The sequence below is a fragment of the Colossoma macropomum genome, unplaced genomic scaffold, assembly GCF_904425465.1.
Source record: "Colossoma macropomum unplaced genomic scaffold, Colossoma_macropomum, whole genome shotgun sequence".
NCBI lineage: Eukaryota > Metazoa > Chordata > Actinopteri > Characiformes > Serrasalmidae > Colossoma > Colossoma macropomum.
In genome coordinates this window covers 9,503,250-9,526,584 of record NW_023494801.1, presented here as the reverse complement: position 1 = coordinate 9,526,584, position 23,335 = coordinate 9,503,250, and the positions used below count along the sequence as shown (strand labels likewise).

General features: G+C 39.8%; 2 protein-coding genes across 4 annotated transcripts; one reads left to right on the top strand and one right to left on the bottom strand.

The window, feature by feature from the left end:
• Positions 1-449: 449 nt before the first annotated feature.
• Positions 450-6,154, top strand: zgc:55558 (uncharacterized protein LOC393228 homolog). The gene is made up of 5 exons (XM_036589815.1): positions 450-742; positions 1,249-1,360; positions 3,250-3,428; positions 4,076-4,235; positions 5,023-6,154. Exons 2-5 carry the CDS (start codon positions 1,250-1,252, stop codon positions 5,134-5,136), a joined length of 564 nt encoding a protein of 187 aa, XP_036445708.1. The 5' UTR covers positions 450-742; position 1,249; the 3' UTR covers positions 5,137-6,154.
• A 1,434-nt stretch (positions 6,155-7,588) lies between these two features.
• Positions 7,589-22,754, bottom strand: pold1 (polymerase (DNA directed), delta 1, catalytic subunit). 3 transcript variants are annotated; one of them, XM_036589804.1, is made up of 28 exons: positions 22,130-22,754; positions 21,815-21,969; positions 19,931-20,126; positions 19,732-19,845; positions 19,508-19,648; positions 19,150-19,275; positions 18,902-19,070; positions 17,847-17,961; positions 17,417-17,546; positions 16,793-16,959; positions 16,130-16,234; positions 15,833-15,973; positions 15,614-15,724; positions 14,652-14,843; positions 14,445-14,533; positions 14,110-14,226; positions 13,910-14,023; positions 12,762-12,909; positions 12,203-12,298; positions 11,941-12,078; positions 11,684-11,859; positions 11,427-11,579; positions 10,936-11,038; positions 9,711-9,843; positions 9,219-9,332; positions 8,528-8,580; positions 8,114-8,211; positions 7,589-8,012 (listed from the first exon to the last, which is right to left on the bottom strand). In XM_036589804.1, the coding sequence occupies exons 1-28, from the start codon at positions 22,185-22,187 to the stop codon at positions 7,925-7,927; spliced, it is 3,540 nt and encodes a 1,179-aa protein (XP_036445697.1). In that variant the 5' UTR covers positions 22,188-22,754; the 3' UTR covers positions 7,589-7,924. The 3 variants fall into 3 exon arrangements, with proteins under 3 accessions (XP_036445697.1, XP_036445698.1, XP_036445699.1); XM_036589805.1 differs by lacking the exon at positions 22,130-22,754 and having other exon boundaries at positions 7,925-8,012; positions 21,787-21,873; XM_036589806.1 differs by lacking the exon at positions 22,130-22,754 and having other exon boundaries at positions 7,925-8,012; positions 21,726-21,838.
• Positions 22,755-23,335: the final 581 nt, after the last annotated feature.

The following is a 23,335-nucleotide window of genomic DNA, read 5'->3' as shown; positions in this document are numbered from 1 at the left end:
CTCCGTGTGTAGCATTATTTTAGGCACATAACTTCAACAAACTTTGAAGTCATATAACATGAGATAACATTAACATAATTCATATTGTACCTTTCATTGAGGTTTTGTCTATAAAGTAGTCCACGAAGTAGCAAAATCAGATGAATCACCATAAGAAGTGGAAAATAAAAGCAAAAAATAAAGCAAATTTGCTTTAAACTGCAAGTGGGCTGCTCTTCGAGTACGTCTTTTCCATAATAACTCTATGCTGACCTCTTCTGTCCTGTTCATGTGGCACACAAACGGCTGATTGGTCAGGAAATGGATGGAGAACGCAAGAAGCGATCTTCCACGCTGATTGGTCCATTTTCTTTCTGTTTACTCGCCGACCAATAGCATGCGACTTTAGAACAATCTACGTGTCACAATTGGTCAGTTAGTATTATAATCCCGCCCCTCCTCGCCCACAATGAAACAGGGAGAGTCCTAGCCGAGCCGAGCTGAGCTAATGTGCGCCGCTTTGACCAGATTTATTTGGATTTCGCTGCCGAAACCGAAGACGAGACTCATATAAATGATTGTTGTAATGAAATACGAATAGTGCTGAATTCGCTACACACTAAATACACCCTGTACGAGTGTGTACAAATAGTTTAGAGCGAACGTAATGAGGCTCAGGGGCTAATCCTTCCTCTTCATTCAAACTAAATTGGATTTCTCCGCCTTTTGGGAATACGAGATTGATTTGACGATTCTTTTCAAGGTAAAAAGAAAACATCATCGGTCTTATTATAATCCGCATTACCTTGTTGCTGTTTGATGGCTGTTTACATTTAATCGGTAAAAAGTGCTGGAATACATTTTACGTTAGCTAGGTTAGCTAGCTAGCTAGCCACTTAGCCAGATTAGCTAACTAACGTTAAATGAATGTTCTTCGGAGGAGGTTCAGGTTAGCCGTTGAGCGACGGCCACAAATAGGTCAGTACAGCCATGGTTTTACAGACAGTTAATGAATTATTTAGTTTTACGTTTTGAGTTCACTGTCGCCTTGGCTGTCCACAGTTTGCGCAAAATTAGCTAGACTAGCTATATCACAGCTAACGTTATCTAAGAGTAGCTGTCCATCGCTACAGATGCGCTGACTGTGATTGTACGTAAACAAATCGCTGTAACTTGCTGTGGTTTTCAGATATCACCTTCATTTGTGGTGTCTTGCTACTTTATCTTGTGATAATGAAAGTAATATTGTCTACTTTTTATTTCTCCCAGGATGACAGAATACAAGTTGGTGGTAGTAGGGGCAGGAGGCGTGGGGAAAAGTGCACTGACCATCCAGCTCATCCAGAACCACTTTGTGGACGAGTATGACCCCACTATTGAGGTACATTATATTTCACGTTGACTACCTGTGAGAACGTGAAGAGCGTGTGTTGTATGTGGGGTGAAGAAGAACCAAAGGATGTCATTATTTCTGCTCAGTGTAATGCTCTTTTCTTGAACAAAGCAGAAAAGACCACTGAAAAACAGCTGGAATAGTGGGGAGGGTCACTTCTAGTGATATAACTTTCCTCTGTGGTAGACACACAAACCCACACTAACCAACCCACAGCCCAACACAATAAAATACAGTCAATACATAAACACAACAACAGCAACAAAAACTGTCCTTTTAATGGAGGCGGGGGCGCAGCTCGCCTACCACGCAACTGCCAAGCCCCTGAGGTCCCTTCTGAAACACGGAGCAGGCGCCAGAAACCGCTGTATATATTCAACTTATTGTAGCCCCTTAGTATTGTTCACAGTTGTAAACACTGATTTATAGGATGTGGTTCTCTTTAATGATGGAGAAAATTACAATAAAGTAGCATAGTATGATGTAACAAACATTTCAGAAGTGACTGGCTGTCAGTAAAGCATTGCACACCTAAATATATAATTCATTTTGTGAAAAAACACAGTTTTAGGATTAATGAATCTTTTTATGAGATGTGCCTCATAAGATGTCATAGATTGTAGCTTCTTTGTCTAAGGATGAGAAAAATCTCAGTAAAAAATTATAGTATTATGCAAGTGACTGGCTGTGATTTGTGTTCAGTAGCAGAGAATGTTACACACCCACTGACCTGCATTCAGGGTTAGATTCATAAAACCACATTTTGTTTAAGGTTTAATTTATTTATGGGTTTGTTTTTTGATGTTCCATTTTTGTCAGTGAGGTGCTGTTTGGAATATAGTCAGCAGCCTTAAACTAATAGCCCTATATTAGTGTGTGTGTAAATCCATACCTTAATCCAAAGGTGCCCAACCCTGCTGCTGGAGTTCCACCAGCCTGGGGAGTTTAGTCCCATCCCTAATCTTAACACACCCGACTCCAGCATTTGGGTGTGTCAATGGCTGCCATGGGCACTGCAAGAAGATAGGTGTAGGCAATAAGACTGTTATTGTTATTGTGAAAAAGTATGTCACAGTACATAGAGGTGGGCGATATGGCAAATACAGTAACATGATGATCCAAGACCTTTTTATGGTACTCATTGTGCATCACTGCTTTTGCATTTATTCTGAGGCATGATAAGCTAGAAATGGACAACAAAGACCCAATAGTCACACATTTAAAAATACCATTAAATACGAGTATAGCTCTTTTTATTCAATGGTTCACATGCTGCATTGCACTAAATCCAATTAAACCGGCCTAATTATGTTCCGTGATGAAAGAAACATGCAGGTGGTTCTTTAAGTACTGACAATATACACAATACACTTAGAAAAGCACTTGTGACTTAATGCAATACAGTTTATCATGATAACAATAAACATTGTCATATTGTCTACCCCTTTTCTGGTCTCTTGAGTGTCATCAGTACTTCTAGAAGACCGAAAAACTGCATGTATCATAAAAAATTGAATTCAGACCAACTGTAGAGAGCTTGCAAACAATGAGTGTATAATAATGGCATAAAATACAAAGTAGCTGATGTCAGCATATTATGTTGTATCTTAAATATTTGATGTAATGTCCCTTCTTCAAATTGTTTATTTTTGTAGACATAGTATAAATAAAAATTCTAAGTTTGGTGTGACTACTGTTTTGATGGTGCAAACTAAATACCATGCTATCTTTTATTGTGAAGCCAATTTGGCCACCTTTACAAGAGGATATGCAAAACATGTTTATGACCAGCATCAAAAAGCATCATCTACCTACACTGCTCCAGATATTCCAAAACAACTTGTAGTCATTGACCATTTACCCTCCGTTCAATGTAGGACTCTTACAGGAAGCAGGTGGTGATCGATGGGGAGACGTGTCTACTGGACATCCTGGACACTGCAGGTCAGGAGGAGTACAGTGCCATGAGAGACCAGTACATGAGGACTGGCGAGGGCTTCCTCTGTGTGTTTGCCATCAATAACGTGAAATCTTTCGAAGACGTGCATCTCTACAGGTACTTTCTTATTTTTTCCTATCTGAAGAAAGACTGAGAGAACTTGCTGCTGAATCGTACAGGATTCAGACGCTCTTTAGACTTTACATCTAAGGAAAGCTTTGGGGCCGATTTAAACTTTAGACCAAAGGTTTTTTAAATCCTGACCTTGAATCCAGTTTCCAGTCTTGGACGTTGCAGTCACTGGTAGGTATGATACTAGGTGGCCAATCAGTTACATCAACAGTTCTGTTATCTACCAGTGAATACAAACTACAGAACCAGAAACCAGATTCAGGGTCCAGATTTTAATGTAGCCAGTTTTGGACAAAGATTAAACCAAGTCAGTAACTATGGAGGATTTTGAATGGAGAAGTCACTTGATGAGTAATAATGCAAGGGCTGGATCTTTGAACTCTTGATGCCAAGTATTACATTGCATACATTACTGGAAGTCTTTAGAAATTTCTTGTAAGGCCTTTACCTTGGTAATATAATGAAATTGCACACAGTGTAGCAACTTCCTTTTCTTCAGAGAAGGCTGAAAAAGAAAAGTTGATGAGTAAGGGATTTAATTCTGCATTCAGGAATTTGTGTTCACTTCATAGATGTTTGCAGACTCTGTTCACCCATTTACAAAATAACCACCCTGTCTGTTGTGGATGTAGGGAGCAGATAAACCGGGTGAAGGACAGCGACAGCGTCCCGATGGTATTGGTGGGGAATAAGAGTGATCTGAGCTCTCGCACAGTGGAGACGCGTCAAGCACAAGAGCTTGCTCGTGGATATGGCATCCCATTTGTCGAGACTTCTGCCAAAACACGACAGGTGAGTGGATACCACGTGATGGCATGCAGATACCATATCGTTCAGTGATTTTTAAAGGGCCCTTATACAATTTTTCCCCTGAGGTCCACTTATAACATTTATGTGGTTTTATGTATGGGAAACAATTATAATTTATTTTTAGCTTATGATTTTCCAAACCCTTTTTATCCTTTACAGTTAAAATGGCCCTCTGTATATGAGCTCTTATAATCTGCTCTGTATTGTTGCCTCATACAAAAAGCAGTAGACAGGACTAAACTGCACTAGGTAGCATAGGTGGAGATGAGTTGTAAATGAGTTGGTTTTTGTCACTTCACAGAAACAGTGAATTCAAAACAGGCTGTAGTGTCCATATAAACACTTAAAATTAGCTTTGATTTCCACTGAATTAGAAGAAACCCTCCATTTTATTAGAAGTGTTCTAAGGCAAATCAGCTGTCAACACATAGTGGCAGATGTTTCAAATTAATAAATGCATATTAAAGCAACCATATACGAATTGTGGGTCAGAAATGTCCAGTATTTAGCCAACTTTGCTTGTGAAAGAAGAGTGAAATATCTTGCTAATAACTTTGAAGGTGAAGTTCAATATCCAAAGACTGACCTAATGGTGTTATGTTGAGCATAAGGTAAACATAGTAAAGTAGACATGGGAAGATGATTTCACTAAATTGTATCACTGTGAAATTGCATCAGTTCTAGCTGTTCTGATACGATCAGTTTGGCTCGAGAAGTGTGAGTATAAGATTCAGACGAATGTAATTAATAATGGTAAATGTCTTTACAGGGGGTAGAAGAGGCCTTTTACTCTCTGGTTCGAGAGATCAGGAGGTATAAGGAGACAAACCGCAGCAATAAGAAGAGCAAGAAACACACACAGAGACGTTGCATTCTTTTATAGCAATACTTACACCCACTCTTGCACTACATTCCTGGAATAGCACTGTGCGCACACACACATTCTGCTGTAGCATCTCAACCCTTCCCCCTCCACTTTCTCTGTAAAGGAAAAAGCTCACTTGTTAGTGCAAGACGATGAGATCATAGAGGAAGTGATCTGTTAAGAGTCCCAAGTCAGGAACTTCAGCAACAGTGCCATGGCTTCCACAGGTCTAGCTTTACTAGCAAAGTAATTACATTGAATGTACTGCTACCTTTTTTTTTGGGTGCTGTTTTGCTATAAGGGAACACATTGCTTGCCAACTGCAGAGGTTCCTGAATGGGACTTAAACTTTGAACCTCACTTGGAATGTTTGGACCATGTCTCACCAACTTATTCTCCCTTTACTCAAGAGCCTCAAACATGTATGAAACTCCAGCTCACCTATACGAAAACCAGGTCATGCTGGATTCTTCTGCCCCTTTTCATTTTAACATGTTCCATATGTACATCAGTTTGAAGTGTTCACGACTAAGCTCTGGACCTCAAATGAGCTTCCTACCTGTAACTAGCATGGGACTGTGCTTCAGAGGTTGTCTTGTATTTTGTCCTGTGGATTTAGAATTTATGGGTTCAGATGTAGAAGCCAGCCAACCCAGCTGCTTCTCTCTTTAGTGAGTGTTGGTGCTTAAAGGGTTCTGAACTCCTGCTCTATTATGCCCTTCAATAGACCCCTGGGAAAGGTACATTCAAAACCTTCCCACTTCTGTGTCCATACACCACTGTTTATGTCCCTGGCCCAATCCCACTTTTTCCAATAGTGCTATCCCTCAAAGTGGAAGCTTTGACCAGGCCCCAGAGAGAGAGAATTTTTTATTGCATTCACCCACCAATGCTTATAAATGAGGGAAGAATGCCACAGAAACATAGAACAGGCCTAAAAATGTGGTCTGACCACCTCTCTGATACATTCCTATTGTCATAGCGATGAGTTATAGGAGTTTTCTTTTTTTGTGAATAAAGAGAATTTTGGCTAAAATGGTGTCTGGCCTGTGTGTTAATGGTAACTTGTGGTATCTAGAGACTTAGGACCTACTCACCATCTTGTTGGAATTGCTCATAGGTTTGCCAATTAGTGTACGATGTAGCATGTTCTATGTTATCAGACCATGTTACACCTCACAGATCAGTTAGAGTATCACTCATCTTTATATGTTGTATGCTATTAATTTTTTAGACCATTGGGGTTTAAAAACTCCACTTTTGGAGACATAATTTAAAGCCACATTCTGTTGACTTACTGTTATTTGTCAGGTTATGTTGTATTCTGTAGGGCAGCTAGCTTGGTCACAATTATTACACAACCACTTAACTAGTTATTTTAGATGATTGCAGTTTAATACGCTACCTGCTGTCATTTCCCACAGTTAAGATTTCACAATCCTGTTATGTTGCGTCAAAACGTGAACTGTGTGTGATAGGTTGAGACAAATGTAAAAAACAGTAAATGCATTCATTGACACATAACAGGGCTTATAAAAACAAAAATTCTAACTGCTCTAGCATGTTGAGAGGGCAGGACTGAGTAATAGTTATTTGTTAGCAATGAAGGTAATTCTAAAGGTTTAAGCATGTATGCTGACAGAGTTATTATTAGCTTATTTTCACTCTGGTGAAGAACATGTAGCTTTACATAATTATACATGTAATTCTGTGTAACTAGACATTAATGTGCAGTATTGATTCAACAGTACAACCAGTGTTAGCTACTAAGCAAACATAGTTAGCAAGTAAGGTCATCATTTGGCCACTTGTACATTTTTTTTTTATTTTCGGAGTTGCAAACAACGACACAAATTGTAAATCAATTATTTCTGAAAGCCTTAAGAACAAGCCCTATCTGTTTGACAGAATTTACAATTTTTCATCGATCAGAGTTCTCCCACCGCAATACCCTGAGTGCACTGCAGAAATACACAGCTATTATGAATCTCCCTCACACAGCGATGAAGAAATACAGGCATGATGTCTGGCTTAATGTCAGCTATCTGGCTTACAGTCGTCTAACCCTTCCAAAGCAACTGTAGTGTTTAAAATATTTCTCCAACCTAAAACATGCATCATTCAAAAGAGTGTCTTTAAACCAGAAAATCTCAATTTCAGGACTGTTGGCACTGCTGTAACAGGTGAGAAAGCATATTTACAACGCATGAAGTAATGATAATGTTTTCATTTGGCTAAAGTGCCTCTTCAGACTGGTGATTAATTGACGAGTTGAAATGGATGCGTACCTGTTCTAGACACCCACCCTCTAGGACTGGAGTTTGACACCCCTGCTGGATATTTTTGGTTGACAATTCTCAACCTAACAGGGACACTGAAAATCCCAACAATGCTTCTGCACTGTCTGTCATCCAGACAATATCTGGTCAGCACTGGTCCTATGGTGGTCTCATTCAATTGACAGCTACTAAAATGTGCACTATAATGCCTAATAAACTGACAGCTTAGCGTACACATAATCAGGTAACAGATGCTAAAACCATTGAAACAGAACCAAGTGATGTATCAATTACACATTTTAGGTTTTCAGCTAGTGCTCCTTTTCAGGGTGACGTTAAGTGTTTAAAATTGTAGAGAAGTTCAGAGAAAAAAAACAAAATGTAGCATTTACAAAAACTTCAATTTTATTTATTTTCAGTATAAAAAAAGGCATTTGACTTTTTTTTTTTTTTTACAAATTGGTACACAAAAAACCCACCCTCTCAGAATGGAGCAGAGCAAGACTAAGGGAATGCCTAGATTTCCCTCACCAGCCAAAACGAGACACAAGCTTCTCTTGATCGCCGAGGTCTTTCTGAACCTTCTTCCTCATGTAGAATATGGGACAGTCTCGGCTACACAGACACGGAGAAATGAAGAATTCTGTGAGATGACTTGAAGAGTGCTTAAAATGTATTTAAGAACACTGAGTATTAACATGTGCGCACACACACACCTAGTACATAGCACATCTTCATGCAGGGATCCTTGGCAGCGCTGACACTGAGTCCACAGCCGAGAGAATTTCTCCTCCAGAGCTGACAGATGAGCAATCTGTAGAACATGCACACAAAACCCCACACAGCATATTACAGCCAAATATTTAACAGACCACACCTATCGCCAGAACATTTAAGAAACAAAATATTTCCCAGTAAACAAATTGCATTTACTGTTCAGATGGCCAGTAGTACAGTTCAATGCCTTCTCCTCCTCCAACATGACTGATTCGACTCAATCAAGCTAATTAAAGCTTGAGTCAGTTGTGGAATGCAGTGATTCAGCCTTCAGGGACTGGAATTACCTACCACTACCCTAAACATACCCAGAATTCAAGGCCTCTACAAACTGAAGATAAACACATGCATACCTCTTTTTGATAGAGCTCTGACTCTTTCTTCTTGCAGAAATCACAGACAGCAGCTACAGGGCGAGAGAGGGTTATTAGAACAGGTACATCTCTAAATTCTGATCTGTTATATTTTAAAGTAGTTTGGACAGGATTAATTTTACATAGGGAGGTGGGGTAATGTATGGAGGCACTCGAAGTATGTGCTTGTTTTCTCTGTAGCCCAAATCAAGCTGATATGTACTGTTCTACCTCAAGTGTACAACTCAGAGCACCAAAACGTACAGTGACAGAAAAAAGGTTGGATTTTATGCAGTGATGTTGACCGTTGATTGTAACTTCCCAAGCTAATGACCACTGCATTCACTTATAACTGCTATGAAGATGGCTATGGTAAATGAAATTATGATTAAATTAAATGTTTGGACATGTTTCCTATTTGCGAGAAGCCGAACTTATTGCACAAGGAACTGTGACAGCAATTATCAAGTAGCCCCTCCCATCTCTGTTATTTATACCAAGATCTCTTTTTCTGTGCAAACTTGTCATAACCATCACAGTCGCTCTGCGGTAAAATTACATTATCCCACCACCCCATGGAAAAGTGATCCTGTCTGAACAGTATTTATGTCTGAAATATTTTAAGGACTTCTGAGGATTTTAAGAAAAGTCTGACTTGCTTTAAGCATTCCACATCTCCTTTGAAACATACCATCTGTTTTGAGAACAGCTCTGCAGCCGATGCATGTGCTACGTTTCTGGGCAAAGGCCATGAGGCCACCCACCCTGGAGGTCAGAACAGTCTTACAGCGCGTGTGATCTCCCTCTGAAACAGACGGCATATACAGTGAGACTTACTTCAGATTTAATCGATAGTTTACCACTGTGACAATATCAGTGAAATGAAGTATAAGCAAGGTGTCATACATTAGACATTACTGTCATTTAGTCATTAGCAGAATTACTATCGCACACAGAACTATGAGAGATCATTGCTAAACCGCTCATTAGCACTCTACCCTGAAAGTGGTTAAAGGTTTTAGAAATCCAAGAAGAGTGCAAGTGATTCCACCCATTCTCTGCCCTCAAAGAATGTAGACTTATTTAAAAACAGGCTGCTCACATGATTGGAAATGAATGCTTCTAGTAATAACTTGGGCATACAAATGTACCTATTTACACACATCCACACACTTTTACTCACTGAGTAATACACTCTCAGCCTTAGTCTCTCCCAGTATGGGCTCAAAGATGCGCAGTAGAGGTTTAGACAGCTGCTGCTCCAGGTAGTACTGGGTGTCAATAGGTATGTTGTTCTCCAGCACATAAATGGGGTCCTGAACACACAAACAAGCAGAAATGTTTTTCAGTTCATCACAGTATCGGGTGGGCATTGCTCAAGAATATGATGCCAATCTTAATGCAGCTACTGATACCTTGATTTCGTTACTGACCTGTGAACTATACTTTTTTTTGGATATCCTTGTTTACTTTACTAAAGTGGGAGTTGATTAAGCCAGGAATGAGTGCACTTTGTATCAAAGTGGGTACAGTTACTGACCGCAACAGACTAATAAAGAAGCAGATGTCGCTCACTGGCATGCAAATGTTACTTACACAGCCAATCAGCAGTCAGGTTTTAGGTACTGAAACTCAGTACTGATTGACACTGAATATTTTAAACCCTGTACTACTTAAGTAATTTGGTTGGTGCCACAGAAGTACTGTACAATAGAAAGTGAACTCCCTAGCATCTGCAAAAATGCATGAAAGGAGCAGTTAAAGCTGCTGGATGATTGTTTGTAGAAATTACATGGAATACAATCTCACTAATGTCACAGTTGCTCAAACCATTTTTCACGTCTCCTATTAAAGAGGAATTCCACAGATTTTCCAAAATTTTGGGATAATTCAATTGCTGAGACGTAAAAGTCATTCAAAGTGATTTGATGTGAAACGGTGCATTGTAGAGAAACTTAACAACTATTTCTTTACAGTGGTGGTGATAAAATATAGGGGTCGAGATTTGTATATCGCAAATACAGCTATATTATTCACTATTATTTGTCTTCTGAATTTTTATATGTAATGTAATGTTAAAATAGAGGTAAACCTGAAAAAACCTTTCTTTGGACAAACCTTTCTTTGGACACTTTTGCCTTAGAACGTCTTACAAACTCACCTCAAATCTCATTTTTTAAAAATTCGTAAAAAAAAAAATGTATTCGTAACCATATACGTAATGATTTTGTGAACAATTCTGACTTTTTTTTCTGACGTTTCTCTAGAACAAAGCATTTCACATCAAACCACTCTGAATGATGTTTGCATCTTAACCACTGAATTATGCCAAAACAATGTCAACAATAAGGTTATACACAGGCAAACACATCCCAAAAACAGCCGGACAACAGAAACACTCTACCAACCTCTGACTTCATATATGCTGCTACTCCTTTGGCTGCCTTAATGATGACGTATGGAACTCGATCGCCAAGATTAGGAGCACTGCCTGCATCTCGCTTGCGCATCCTATACATGCACACAGATATCAGATATGAACAGTTCTACTGAATTAGTTCAAACTGCAGTCACAGTTAAAAAAAAGAAAAAACTTGAGTAATATTTCTTTTGTAATTTTAACTTTTTTTATCTTTCCGATTTCTTTTAAAGTGAAGTTGAAAGAGTGAGATTTATGAGTTAAATTTTTAAATAAAAAAATAAACTTTATTAATTAAAAAAACTGATGTTCCACATTTTCATGTCACTACCGAAACACAGTTTCAGTCCAAGGTCAGCACCTTATTTTAGTCACACTGCATTTTAGATGATTCATACCAAAGTGGACCCAAATATCCTTAGTAATATCACATGAAATAATATACATTTCCATCCTCACACAAAATAAATAAACACACACCTCTCAGCGAGTTCGACATGGGCCTGTTTGCCTGCATACTCCTGCGCTGTGCGTGTCAGTTCCTTGGTAATGACCAGCTGACTGATGTCAATCCGGTTACATAGTAGATCTGAGATCACCTCTTTCGCATGGCCTACAGCTCCATCAGGATCTCTACAACACACACACATTCATGCAATCAAATTACACTGAACGGTTCAAGTGAGTCATTAGAAACCTCTTGACTAACCAGCTCTGTGGTGTTTATGGGTGTGTACCTCTCTATGAGGATCTTTTGGAGGCATGTGTTGATGAGGTTGGCCACTAGGGGGCAATTGTCTCGCCTGACAGTTTCTATCCCCTTACAGTCCATTTTATCATGATGTTCTGCACTGGATGAGAAATACAGCCCGGCATACCTCTTCTTATTGATCAGCAGGTAGGGGTAGTACACCTGAGAGAAAGACAAAAGTTCTTAAGCATACGCTTATAGAGCATTTCTTTACGCCATTAAATGCCTCCCACCTGTCTGTACCTTCTCAAACTCTAGTTTAATTGGTGGAATAAAGTGAGAGGACACCCAGTCAGCTGCCTCCTTTCCCAGAGTCATTGCTTCCTGTACTGTGTCCACACCCAGTTTCACCATGACAGAGTCTGTGTCACCATAGACGACCTAGAGAGACACAAAAATATAAGTCTGATATTCAAAGGGTAAACGCTGCTTATACAGATCTGCTCGTCTATAGGCAAGTTTCTGCATGTCACCTGTACCATTGTCTCCTGTGTGGGTGTCTTACCTTGGCATCCGCCTGATATCCGTTAGCAATGGTGTACTTGGATTCCACAAGTTGTTTAGTCTGTTCAATCATTTGTCTGCCAAAGCCCGTTACGCTCTATGCACAAACACAAGGTGTAATTAATATATTAACAAAAAAATAAATAAATAAATAAATAAATAAAACACCAAGTATCCCACACATTTTCGATTGAGTATGTGACATAGAACCACAAAAAAATAACAGAACAAGTAGCCAACATTTTGTCTCACATTAAGCAAACTGGCGACAATCAAGAGGAGCCATGAATGGAACTATTTCAAACAACTGGTAGTGTGACACAAAATATATGTCTACAACACAAAGATAAATTATCAAGCCAGCTGACCCTTCAGGTATTTATTACCACTTATGATAACGTTAGCTGCACGCAATAAACAACTAAACCTGTGTTTATTTCTTATTTATAATAAAAACTCAGCGTTATATCTGAACACTATTCATTTAAAATGCAGATATTCCAAAAACATAAATGGTTTGAACACTTATGCTTATGCTAGGTGTGAGGAGTGAGTCTGACCTGTGAGATTTCCAGGCAGGGCAGTTTGCCCACTTGTGCCCCAGTGAAACCATACACAGAGTTTGCGCTAATCTTCAGAGCAAGCTGCCTGCCGTCCAGCACCTGCTTCTTAAACGGGTCAGTCTCTTTCTTCAGCTCAGCCTTCGCCCTAAATGCACAATACAACAAGGCTGAGGGCTCAAACAGATGTTTCCTAAACGCAGACCGCACATTTTTTTATTTTTCCTGCTTTAAAATATCTGACCTCTCTCACAAAAAGCCTGATAACTGGTGCAGTGGGTCTTAGGACTGGGACTGAGAATGCAAGATTTATGCAATCAACATAGTGCATACAATATACTTCTAGCTAAGAGCAAAGGTTCCCAGTCACCAAGCAGTGAACCAGTATCAGGTTGTTTGGTACCAGGCCACAATGCAGCTGATAGCAGCTAGTAGCCTGAAAGTGGAACTCCAGCATTTCATTAATACAATAACAGTATTTTGTATTTAAGTCTTACTTTTTGCCATTAAAGCATTTACATAAACTAATTTTATGTAATCTTAAATATATTGGCCTACATCATGTCTTTGCATGGTCTCGTACATGTAGGTCACTACTGGCTGCTGGCAGTTGACTGCTACCATAAATAAAGTAAAAACTGACACTGATTTTTTTGTTATTGGGGCAGCAAACCCAGAAAAAAAAATCCATCAAAGACAAGAACAGAAACAATACCAAGAAAAAGAAAAAAGGTAGTATGATCACAGCTACACAAAGTACAGCTTTGTCACTGGGGATGCTAAAGCCCCAAAAAGCATGTGGTTTGCAGGGAAACACTAGTGAATGGGACTAAGAAACAGTCCAATTACTTTGCCATTTGGAGACAAAACAGCAAAACATAAGCTATTCATGAGCTTTGACCTTTATGTTTTATCATTTCTGGAAACACTGCAGAATCCTACTGTGGAACAATCTGACAAATTGCTGATTTAGGAGTTTTCAGTCACCCCTGAGTTTAGGACATGACAACATCTACTGAATTTTGCAATGCTTCAACTTGATCTGAATACACTGATGTTGGGGGCACTTTATTTTACTTCTGTTTCACTCTCTCAAGTCATACATCTAAAGTGAACTAACATGATTGGGTGTGGCTTCATTCTCTTACCTCTTCCTGGCACTCAGTAGGTTCTCCAGGATCTCAGGCAGAAGGCCTTTCCTCACCGAGCTTTTAACAAACAGATCTCCTGTAGGAGTCTTAATGAAGTCCTCTGCAGAGAGACTACATACATGCAAGCCCCCGTGAACACACATACATTTCACTAAAACATGGCATGCTCAAACATTACATCAAACACAAACACTCACCCCAGTTTGTCCACCTGTCCCTTCTGTAGCAAGGTAGTGTAGCAGAGATTATGAGCCATCATAATTGATGGGTACAGTGAGGAGAAATCCAGAGTGGCTATAGGAACGCTGTAGTACCTGTTTACATACCCATGAAACAGTTTACAATCACAATAAGCTTATGGCAACTCTACTCATAAACATTACATTATACATAAGTATAACGGATGATCATAATCTTTTTAAAATGTACTCGTCTTTAAAAAACACACTTTAAAAATGGATACTGTAATACATGGGTTTTATCAATTTGGCCCACAATCTGAGTAGGTTAATAAAACGTTGAATACACTCACCCTTTCTCTGGTTCAATGACCGTGGCTCCAGTGTAATCTTCCCCTCCCTCTGTCTTGACTACTGGCATAACCAAGTCCTGCTTCATAGCCTACACAAACACACATACACAACATATAACTAACAGTCAAAACAGTTCCCTTATTTGTGATGTGCTTGACTTGTGTATATGGGTCTACCGCACTGTTTGTGTGCATGGTTTTACACACCTGTCGCAGTAGCTGTGACACTACTTTAATCTGCTGGCCACGGGACAGCAGGTAGGTAAGAGGCACACCAGTCACTCTGGCCATCTCCATGTAGTTAATTACACACATCAATTTCTGCAGCAAGCGCAGTGGCAAGTATGCATCCTTCAGACAGTAAACTGCCAAACGCCGCCTCGTCTGCTCATTCCCATTCTGCAGACAAAGAGAGAGGTTACTCACATTCATTGAAAGTCTGATGATTATACATGCCTTCATTCTTTATGTAGCTGTCCAGTGCAAACTGCATGCCTAAATCATCCATTTGCTTCAAACCAATGCAGGCTGTGAAGTAATCTCAAATAGACTTGCTTTTATAGTTTGTAACACAGAGTGACACACTGACCTATTAGATAGAAAAACAAATTAAAAGCATGTTGCATAGCAAAAAACAAGTAGTAGACATCTTGGAGACTGATTTTATCAAAGAGGCTCAGGGGTAGGGGTGAGTGAATGTGCAATCATCACTAAGCATCTTGCCTCCAAACTCAAAGGCCCAACAGCAGTGGTCAGAGGAACCACCTTCAGCTAAAGACTTCCAATAGTCAAGTCACGTCAAAGTTTATTTATATAGCGCTTTTTACAACAGGTGTTGTCACAAAGCAGCTTTACAAATCAATCCGGGTCCAAGCCCCCATGAACAAGCCAGTGGCAACAGTGGCAAAGAAAAAACCTCCCTAAGAGCAAGAGAAAGAAACCTTGAGAGGAACCAAGAATCAAAAGGGGAACCCATCCTACTCTGGTCGACACCAGACAGCAAAACAATAACAGCAGAGAATGAAATTTGATCATTAGTATAACATACGGAAAAAGGGGAAATACCACAACAGCACCCTGCAGCTTCAGTTCTAGTTGTAGTTTATTATATTAAACCCAGTGCTGCATCCTGAGCTCTGACTGGCTGTAAGAACAGAAAGGTTGCATACCTGTAGGTCAGTGATGATGGAGTGCTGAACATCCTCTTTCTGCTCCTGCAGGAAGTGAAAGCTGACAGCGTTGAGAGTATATGAGCGCAGTTTATAGTCCCTCAACAGTACCTGCAACAGACAGCACATCACACTGCAGCTTAGAGGGTCTGTACATCCTTTGCATGTTACTACTGCCCAAGTGTCTGTGTAAAAGAAAGAGTTAGAGAGTGTTTCTACCTGCAAAAGGTCAAACTGCACTCTTCCCTCCATGTTGACAGTTTTGTTTTCTCGGCGACCCATCTGCTTGCTCTGGAAGCTGGAGTCCTTCAGAACAGACTTAATGCCCCTTACTCGACCCAGATAGGGGAAGAAATTTACCTACAGAGAGAGAAGCACAAACATCCCAAATTATGAGGCATGTCTCCAAGCCCATATGATCATGAGAAATAAACCAAGTACGTATCACTGCAGTTGTATACTACAACATAAGCAAGCGCATACATTTGTGCACATATATACACAGAGCATACACACCTTCAGAGCGGCAGCTCTGTTCAGTAGATACGGCAGGTCAAAGTTTTGAATATTGTATCCTGTAATGATATCAGGATCTACTGTCCTCACAAACTCTGCCCAGCTCTGAGAACAGAAATGAGATTCATCATACAGCATTCATTAGATCATAGAGAGAGGGTTCATCACATCAACAACAAGACTTATACTTAACACAAATTATACATACATAAATTAGGAGCGAGCAATATGACGTTATTATTGTGATAAATTATGCCTTTAGGTTAGAACGCTTTTCCGATCATATTGTGGGTGTAGGATGCAGTCAGTACTCAGAGTACTGACCAACTGCATGTTTCATTCCAAACAGAACATAATTAGGCCTGTTTTAATTTGACTTATTTGAAATGGTATGTATACTACGACAGTATGTTTTAAATATACCAATGCCAGATGTTTTTGTCTGTTCAAACTTATCAAACCTCCAAAAATTGAAATACTATGATTTATATTGTGTATCATAAAAATGTTTTTGCCATACTGCCCACCTTTAACAGAAAAACATAACTTTCACAATTCAACATGAACCATGTTTGGATTTTCAAACAAAGGAGAGCAATGAAGTATGGATGTACGCATGTTTGTATTTTAGAGATGCATTTGGTTTGAAGGTGCTTTGCATACCTGTAGTAGTTGCTTCTCTTGAGTGAAGCAGAGAATCTGAGAACCCACTATACTAGCACAGCTCTGTAAAGTAAAAACAGTACGGATAAAGGGCTCCTTCTCTCCTTGACGCTGCACCATAGAGGCAATTTGAATCACAGGGTCCACCTCAGCCTCTGGAAACACACCTACAACACACAGACATGTCTGTGAGCCTTTACAGTGACTTCAAATGGCACTGTAAGAATAACTCTTTAAACCCTTGGAGGACAAAGGAATGAAAAAATAAATCAATAAAATAAATACATGTAAACTTAAAGGTTTTGATGGAACAGAGAAAAAGGAACCAGTAGTGCCTTTTTTTAAAAACTACCAAAACTACCGATTTTTATTCAGCGTTTCACATAATGTACTGCGTTAAACATCTAGTGTGGTTTCCCTACTTATGCTCTTAAAAAAAAACATGCTGTTGGTCTGTGTTCTTTAAGTACCAACGTGTGTACTCAGTAAAACATACTGTGACATAATGTAATTTATCATGATAACACTAGATATCATCATATTGGCCAATGCTACTTGTGAGGATGATTGGTTTTTATGCTCTAACTAGATGCACAGTAACATCACTCTCTAGCACACTCTTACCTTTCCTGCCAGCACACTCAATGTCAAAGCTGAGAACCCTGAGAGGCGCAATTCTCTGCCAGTCTCCCTCCGCTGGGTGACTGATCAAATCTGTCCAGCCCACATCCACCTCATACTGACACAGAGAAACCTTACAAACACACAGAGAAAGACAGAACTGAATCAAAGCCTCTGATGAGTACACAGACCCAGACAATGACGTCAGGAGGATGTAGGTTTATGTAATGATGTAAGTGTCGTGAAGTAGTTAGATATATTACTTCTTTGTCTGCATTTGTTCTTATACATTAACATGCTGAAATGCTGATGCTATTGGTCTGTACATTAATTTGTTTTTGTATGGTTGTGTATTTTCTGTAAGGTATCCTAAGTGAAGAAGCTACGTAAATAAAATGTATTTTACCTCCTAAACAGCTGAGACAGTTATTACCTTGCCCGGAGTGTCCGAGTCCGTCCCTTTAGCATTTTTCTCCTCCCTCAGTTTGTACTTCCCTTTAGGCAGCTCAATCCAGCAGCAGCCCACCACATCACTGTCTACCATGAACCTGTTTCCCACAAACCCACACATGTAATGCCAACCAAATTCTGCACTGGTAAAGTGTAAACAGCCTGATTATTTAATACTTTAACAATCAAACACTGTTGTAAGGACACATTTCACACAGCCTAAAAGAAATAGGACAAATCAGCATTACAGCAACAGCAAAGAACTTACTTCTGGAGGGACAACAGCTGTAGCGCTGCATTGGAACAACATGATTTTGTACTAATCCTGAGAGTTATTTGAGAGTATGGCAGCAACAAATGTTCAATAATACTCAATAAATTTGATCATTAAAATGTTCAAAAGTGGTAAAGCCATTCAAAAAGGACACTTACGAAAATATGCACTTTTTAGGGGAAACTAATATCTGTTTATCAGGCTAAATGCTAGCTTGTCAATAACAGCTCACAGCTGCTAGCTCTGCACACCAGACTCTTTGAAAATGAGCACAGTGACAGGACTCCATTTGTAACTGATTTGAGGAGAGGATTGGTTTTAACGTCCAACATAGACCAAATAAGTTTTTGCTCTTATTGCTCCGGATTGCTAGTGAGCTAGCATCCTCTCTGTGACATTCATGTATGAGAATAAATGAGAGCAAGCAGACTAGCAAGCCGTCTGGAGCAGAAGGAAACTACTCAGACTGCACCAAATTCTAAGACTGGGGAAAAGCTCAAATATCTATTATGTACTTGGGTATGTAACATGATAAGATTTTACCATTATTGCCAATGTTTAGTTTCAGTCTGTTCTGTTTCAATTTACTGGTAGCTGCTTCCGCTGCTGACTGGACGTGAGTTATCCACCAGGAAGTATAGCCGAATTTTATGCTTCCAAATATTCTGATTTGATGTTACAAGCACCACACAGACACAGGGATTTTCTGTCATACTACTGTATATAAGAATATTAAAGCAGGTGAATAACATAGACTCACATACCTGATCTCAAAGTCAATGTTGGCCTCATAGGCAGAGTAGCTCTGGATGGAGAAGTTTGCAAACTTGAAGCCCTGTTCCAGGATACGTTTCGCAGGAGCAACCAGACGTGGCATCGCCATGGTGATCCGCAGGAAGGCCAAAGGATGGTTTCCATGGTAACCGTACATACCTCAATAAAAACAAAAGATAACTAGCAAAAGATGATCACACATAAACATAAACTTACACGCAACAGACGGAAGACTCACTTTCTTTGCGGGTAAGATCCACCGCCAGAACAGTGACTGATATGTTGTCTTTATTGGAGCGCATGTCCTTCAACACAGCTGAATTCAGCTCCTTCTGAAACTCAACCAGGTGAGAATGAGTAAAGCCTGAAAAACAGAGAAAACCAAGATTTGTTAAATGCATTTCCTAATATCTGATCAACATAAGAGTGAGACCATCCATATTTACAGATCATATTCCTCAATGTTTCCTATATTTAACAAAATGGCGAAGTAACTCATCAAGCTCACAATAGGTGACATTTCAACAGGTAATCACTCATAATGTCTAGTTATTGCTGTGAGTGAGTGCGCTGGAGTGATGGTGGCTGTGGCTCACCAGCTGGAGCAGGGACATAGAAATAAGGTGCAAATCCATGCACATGACAGCAGACACTGTTGCCACTGTCAGTCACTCCAAACATACGGACCACTGGAACCTTCCCCTGGACCTGTCCTGGCATCCCAGCCACCGCAGAGCCTACACACATGCATAGAGTTAGAAACAGCAACACATTATACTGACAGCTGTTTTCACCCCAATGCAAGTTGAGAGTACTTTACCCAGGTAATAGTCCAAGTCTATCTGCTGGAAGATGAGTGTGTCTTTGTCAGGCTGGAGTGGAGGCGCAGTAGGCCGACGCCAGCGAGGGTTTAGATCAGCAGAAAACAATTCACCTGTCCGAAAGGAGACGGTAAAAAAGGTTACCATTTATTTCTCACCATACCGCTCTTCATCTCGCACACTGACAGTACCACTTACCCACTGGTATTACATCATGACCCGCCTGCCCTTCCCCTGACTCCGCCTCCATGTCCATATCATCAAATAGGGCAAGCTCTTCCTCAAACTGGGATGGGCCATCCTCCCACTCAGTACCCATTTTTCCCCTCTTAGCCTGGGAGGCTCCACCTGACATAGGCCCGCCATTCCGTCTCTTAATATCCATCTTTAGCAGCTACATGGAAACACAAACATGTTAGGTCAACTCTGCTAATGCACTGTGTGGCATCTTCTTGTAACAATAACATTAACATATAAAATCTCAGTGGAGCAAACAGCAGGATATCACTTAGAGCAATATGTACTAAGAGGCACATAATATAGGAGTCTTAATCGTGTAATGAGCAGTTCACACGATCTGAAATCATCTATTAAATGTGCTCACCTAATAAACAAAATGCTATTAATGCCTGCAGGGACTTAGCACTGAATCTGGACTTGAGGCCACCCAGACCTTGAAGACCTTTCCCCATTACACCTACTTGCTTTGGACAGCTGCAGAATTAAAGAAACACCATCAAGTTTTCAAAATCTCTGCATAATTAAATGGTTAAATTGTCAACAAAACCACTGAGAGGGGTTTGGTGTGAAATGCTTCATTCTAGAGAAACTTCATCTAAAAGTTAGATTTTTTTCAGTGGTGATGTCTCTAATAGCACCCTTACAGAAAATGAAAAGGTGAAATACGGGTTATGAATACACTGCCTGATGTCCGAGACATTGTTTTACGACAGTTTTGTGGTAAAGTTTTGGTCTAAAACGCATTGTAATCAATTTACTTTAATCCATTTATGGTGGAGGGACACAAGCATGGCAAAAGGCAAAATAGTCCCCAAAGACAACTTTTTTTTTTCCAGATTAATCATTATTTTGCCATCATGAAAATAAATACAATAGCTTTATTTTGCATTGTAGACATTGAGACCTTTGGCTCCTACCATCACCACTGTGAAGAAATGAGTCGGTACGATTTTATACAAACAACCCACTTTATATCAAATCAATCTGAAAGACTTTGTTTATATCTCAACCACTGAATTTTGCAGATATTTTAAAAAACGGTGTTATTTCACTTTAAAGCTGGAGTCAATGAATGTGATTCTGCAAAACCATAAAAATGAACTAACAAGATGTTTAATCAGTCGTTTCCATCACTATGTCTGTCCCTCATATGTGAGCCCCATGATGGGGTTTTAACATGTTCTGCTTGGAGCCACACAATAAAGCTGTACGCAGACGCCCTGGATACCGCACATATTTATATTTATATTTTTCTATTTATCAGCTTCAGTTCACGTGGTGCTACTTTTTCGTGGTCCGTAAGGCAGCAGTGGAAAAACGCTAACTTTTCGCATGCTCAATAGTAAAAATATGAATATCAGCTTACACTTATACATGCCGGTACGTTAAAAACAACCCGTGAAAACGAAGCCTTGTCAGAAAGAGCGAAAACGGAGAAAATTCGCAGTAAATAACATCTTACTACAACTCAGCTAGACACAAAGTTTACTTTACTAGCTAACACTAAACACAAGCCAATATTTCAATTATCTTTCAAATAACAGTCAGAATCGTAAAACAAGCTACATTCTCCAAGACAGAAGCACGTATCTGTAACCACTGCAACTTCAGTTATCATTAAGTTAGTTGGCTACGACCTGAAACGCAGCAATAACAAACCAGACAAACAGCTCAGGCGGCTAACTTTAGCCGAGCACATGCTAACATACTGCACGAGCTGATTAACCAGTCGCGAGCGCGCTAACCAGCCAACCTGTACAAAGACGCCGTGCACTGTCCGACACGGTTAGACACTTTTACGTTGCAGCGCGTACGTTTCGGTTAAATAATGAGTGAAGTTACTTCTTTATCCGGACTGAATCTCCCGCCACTTCGGCTGCATTCGCGCACTGAACGTCCCCCCAGCGCGCGATTTCCGTTTTCCCGGCAAAATTGCGTGACAGGGGGCACGCGAGGTGATTGGCTCACAATGAGGAAGCGACAAGCGCCATGTTCAACTGCGGAGTACAAAATCAAAGTCATTTTTCAGGAAGAAAGGACAAGCAGAACATTTTAGATTTACAAAGAGATCGGTAGAGTAGCCTAAACCCATGCTTAAGTAAAAACTCAAGTAAACGTAGTTTCACTTTGTAAAACTACTTTAAACTTTAAAAATACCTTGAGCAGAAGTACAAAAGTACAAGGTAAAACAAAAACTACCAATACCAAAAAACATTTAGAGTCGCTGTGGACCCAACGACTTTGTACGAGCGTTGCTCATTACTACCAGAGAACTTCTAGAGAGGGGAATTACCTCTCCGCAAAGTCTTCCGGGTTGATCAAACGCTAGAGGGCGCTCTCGAGCAAGTCCAAAATGAATGGGTTAAGAAGCAGCATTTAGCTAAGTAAAATCATAGTTAAATAGGAAAAGGGAAGAGGCTCCTCATAAAACAGCTCTGTTACGACATCCAACACCTGTCAGCAGGAAGTTTGTTACATTCTTTTTTTCTGTTACTATACAAAACACTGACGTCCACTTGTGTCTGCGTTTATTAATCACGTTGATTTAGATGTTTCAAGAGCCCAACCAAGAAAAAATGAAATGCACATAAATAAATGAATTGTGTGTGAATATAGTACTGAATAGCATTGTCAATTCTTTTTCCTCCTCCGGTATTATTCAGTTCTGGAGACACTTTGCACTTCATAGTGCTTTCCATACATAGCTGCTCACCTCACTAGCTTTTTAAATCCTCCTTCTTGAGATGAAAACATAAAAGTGTGCTATGAAGATGGCCTACAGCACTAGTCTTACACTAGACAGCAACTGCAACACAATGTGCAAGTTTATCTGCAAACCTAAACTATTATGCTAGCCTAGACATTGAAGGTTTTAGAATTGTAAATAAAGAATTATAAATAACGTAAGTTGTGAATGATCCATTTGTGAAATAGTTACTATGGAATGCTTTATGAATAAGAGAGAGATAAATAGGCATCAGAGCTGTTTGTGTAGTGTTGATGGAAGCTAACTGTTGAGATATGTTGTCAGTAAATTGTGACACTGTTTATATGAGGTGCTCAGTAAAGATATTAGGGGGTCCGGTCATCTGAGGCTCCCCCTGCACAATACGTCCCAGCACAACTGCCCACCCCAGCATCCACGTTAGTCATACCCTTACCCCAAAATGATCTCGGATCAAAAGAAAAAAAAACAGAAAATGCCATTTTCTTCTGAAGACAAATACTTTTTTGTTAAAACTGAAAAGATCAGACTGATGTCGAGAACAGCAGCAAAGGTCACCTCTAACCACACAGCTCCGCTCTGTGGTGCTCACTAAACCCACCCCAATTATTCCACAACAGAACACAATAAAACGAAGC

Bases quoted from the DNA above. Each gene is read 5' to 3' on its own strand.
- pold1 (XM_036589804.1), bottom strand. From the start codon at position 22,187: ATGTTTTTTGGTATTGGTAGTTTTTGTTTTACCTTGTACTTTTGTACT. The intron at 14,844-15,613 runs GTATGCAACCTT...CTTTGTCTGCAG, and splicing joins CCATCATCACTGACCTACAG to AATGGGAATGAGCAGACGAG. The intron at 8,013-8,113 runs GTGTGTGTGTGC...GTGTCTGTGTAG, and splicing joins GAAGATGTGCTATGTACTAG to CCGAGACTGTCCCATATTCT.
- zgc:55558 (XM_036589815.1), top strand. From the start codon at position 1,250: ATGACAGAATACAAGTTGGTGGTAGTAGGGGCAGGAGGCGTGGGGAAA. The intron at 1,361-3,249 runs GTACATTATATT...CGTTCAATGTAG, and splicing joins AGTATGACCCCACTATTGAG to GACTCTTACAGGAAGCAGGT. The intron at 4,236-5,022 runs GTGAGTGGATAC...ATGTCTTTACAG, and splicing joins CTTCTGCCAAAACACGACAG to GGGGTAGAAGAGGCCTTTTA.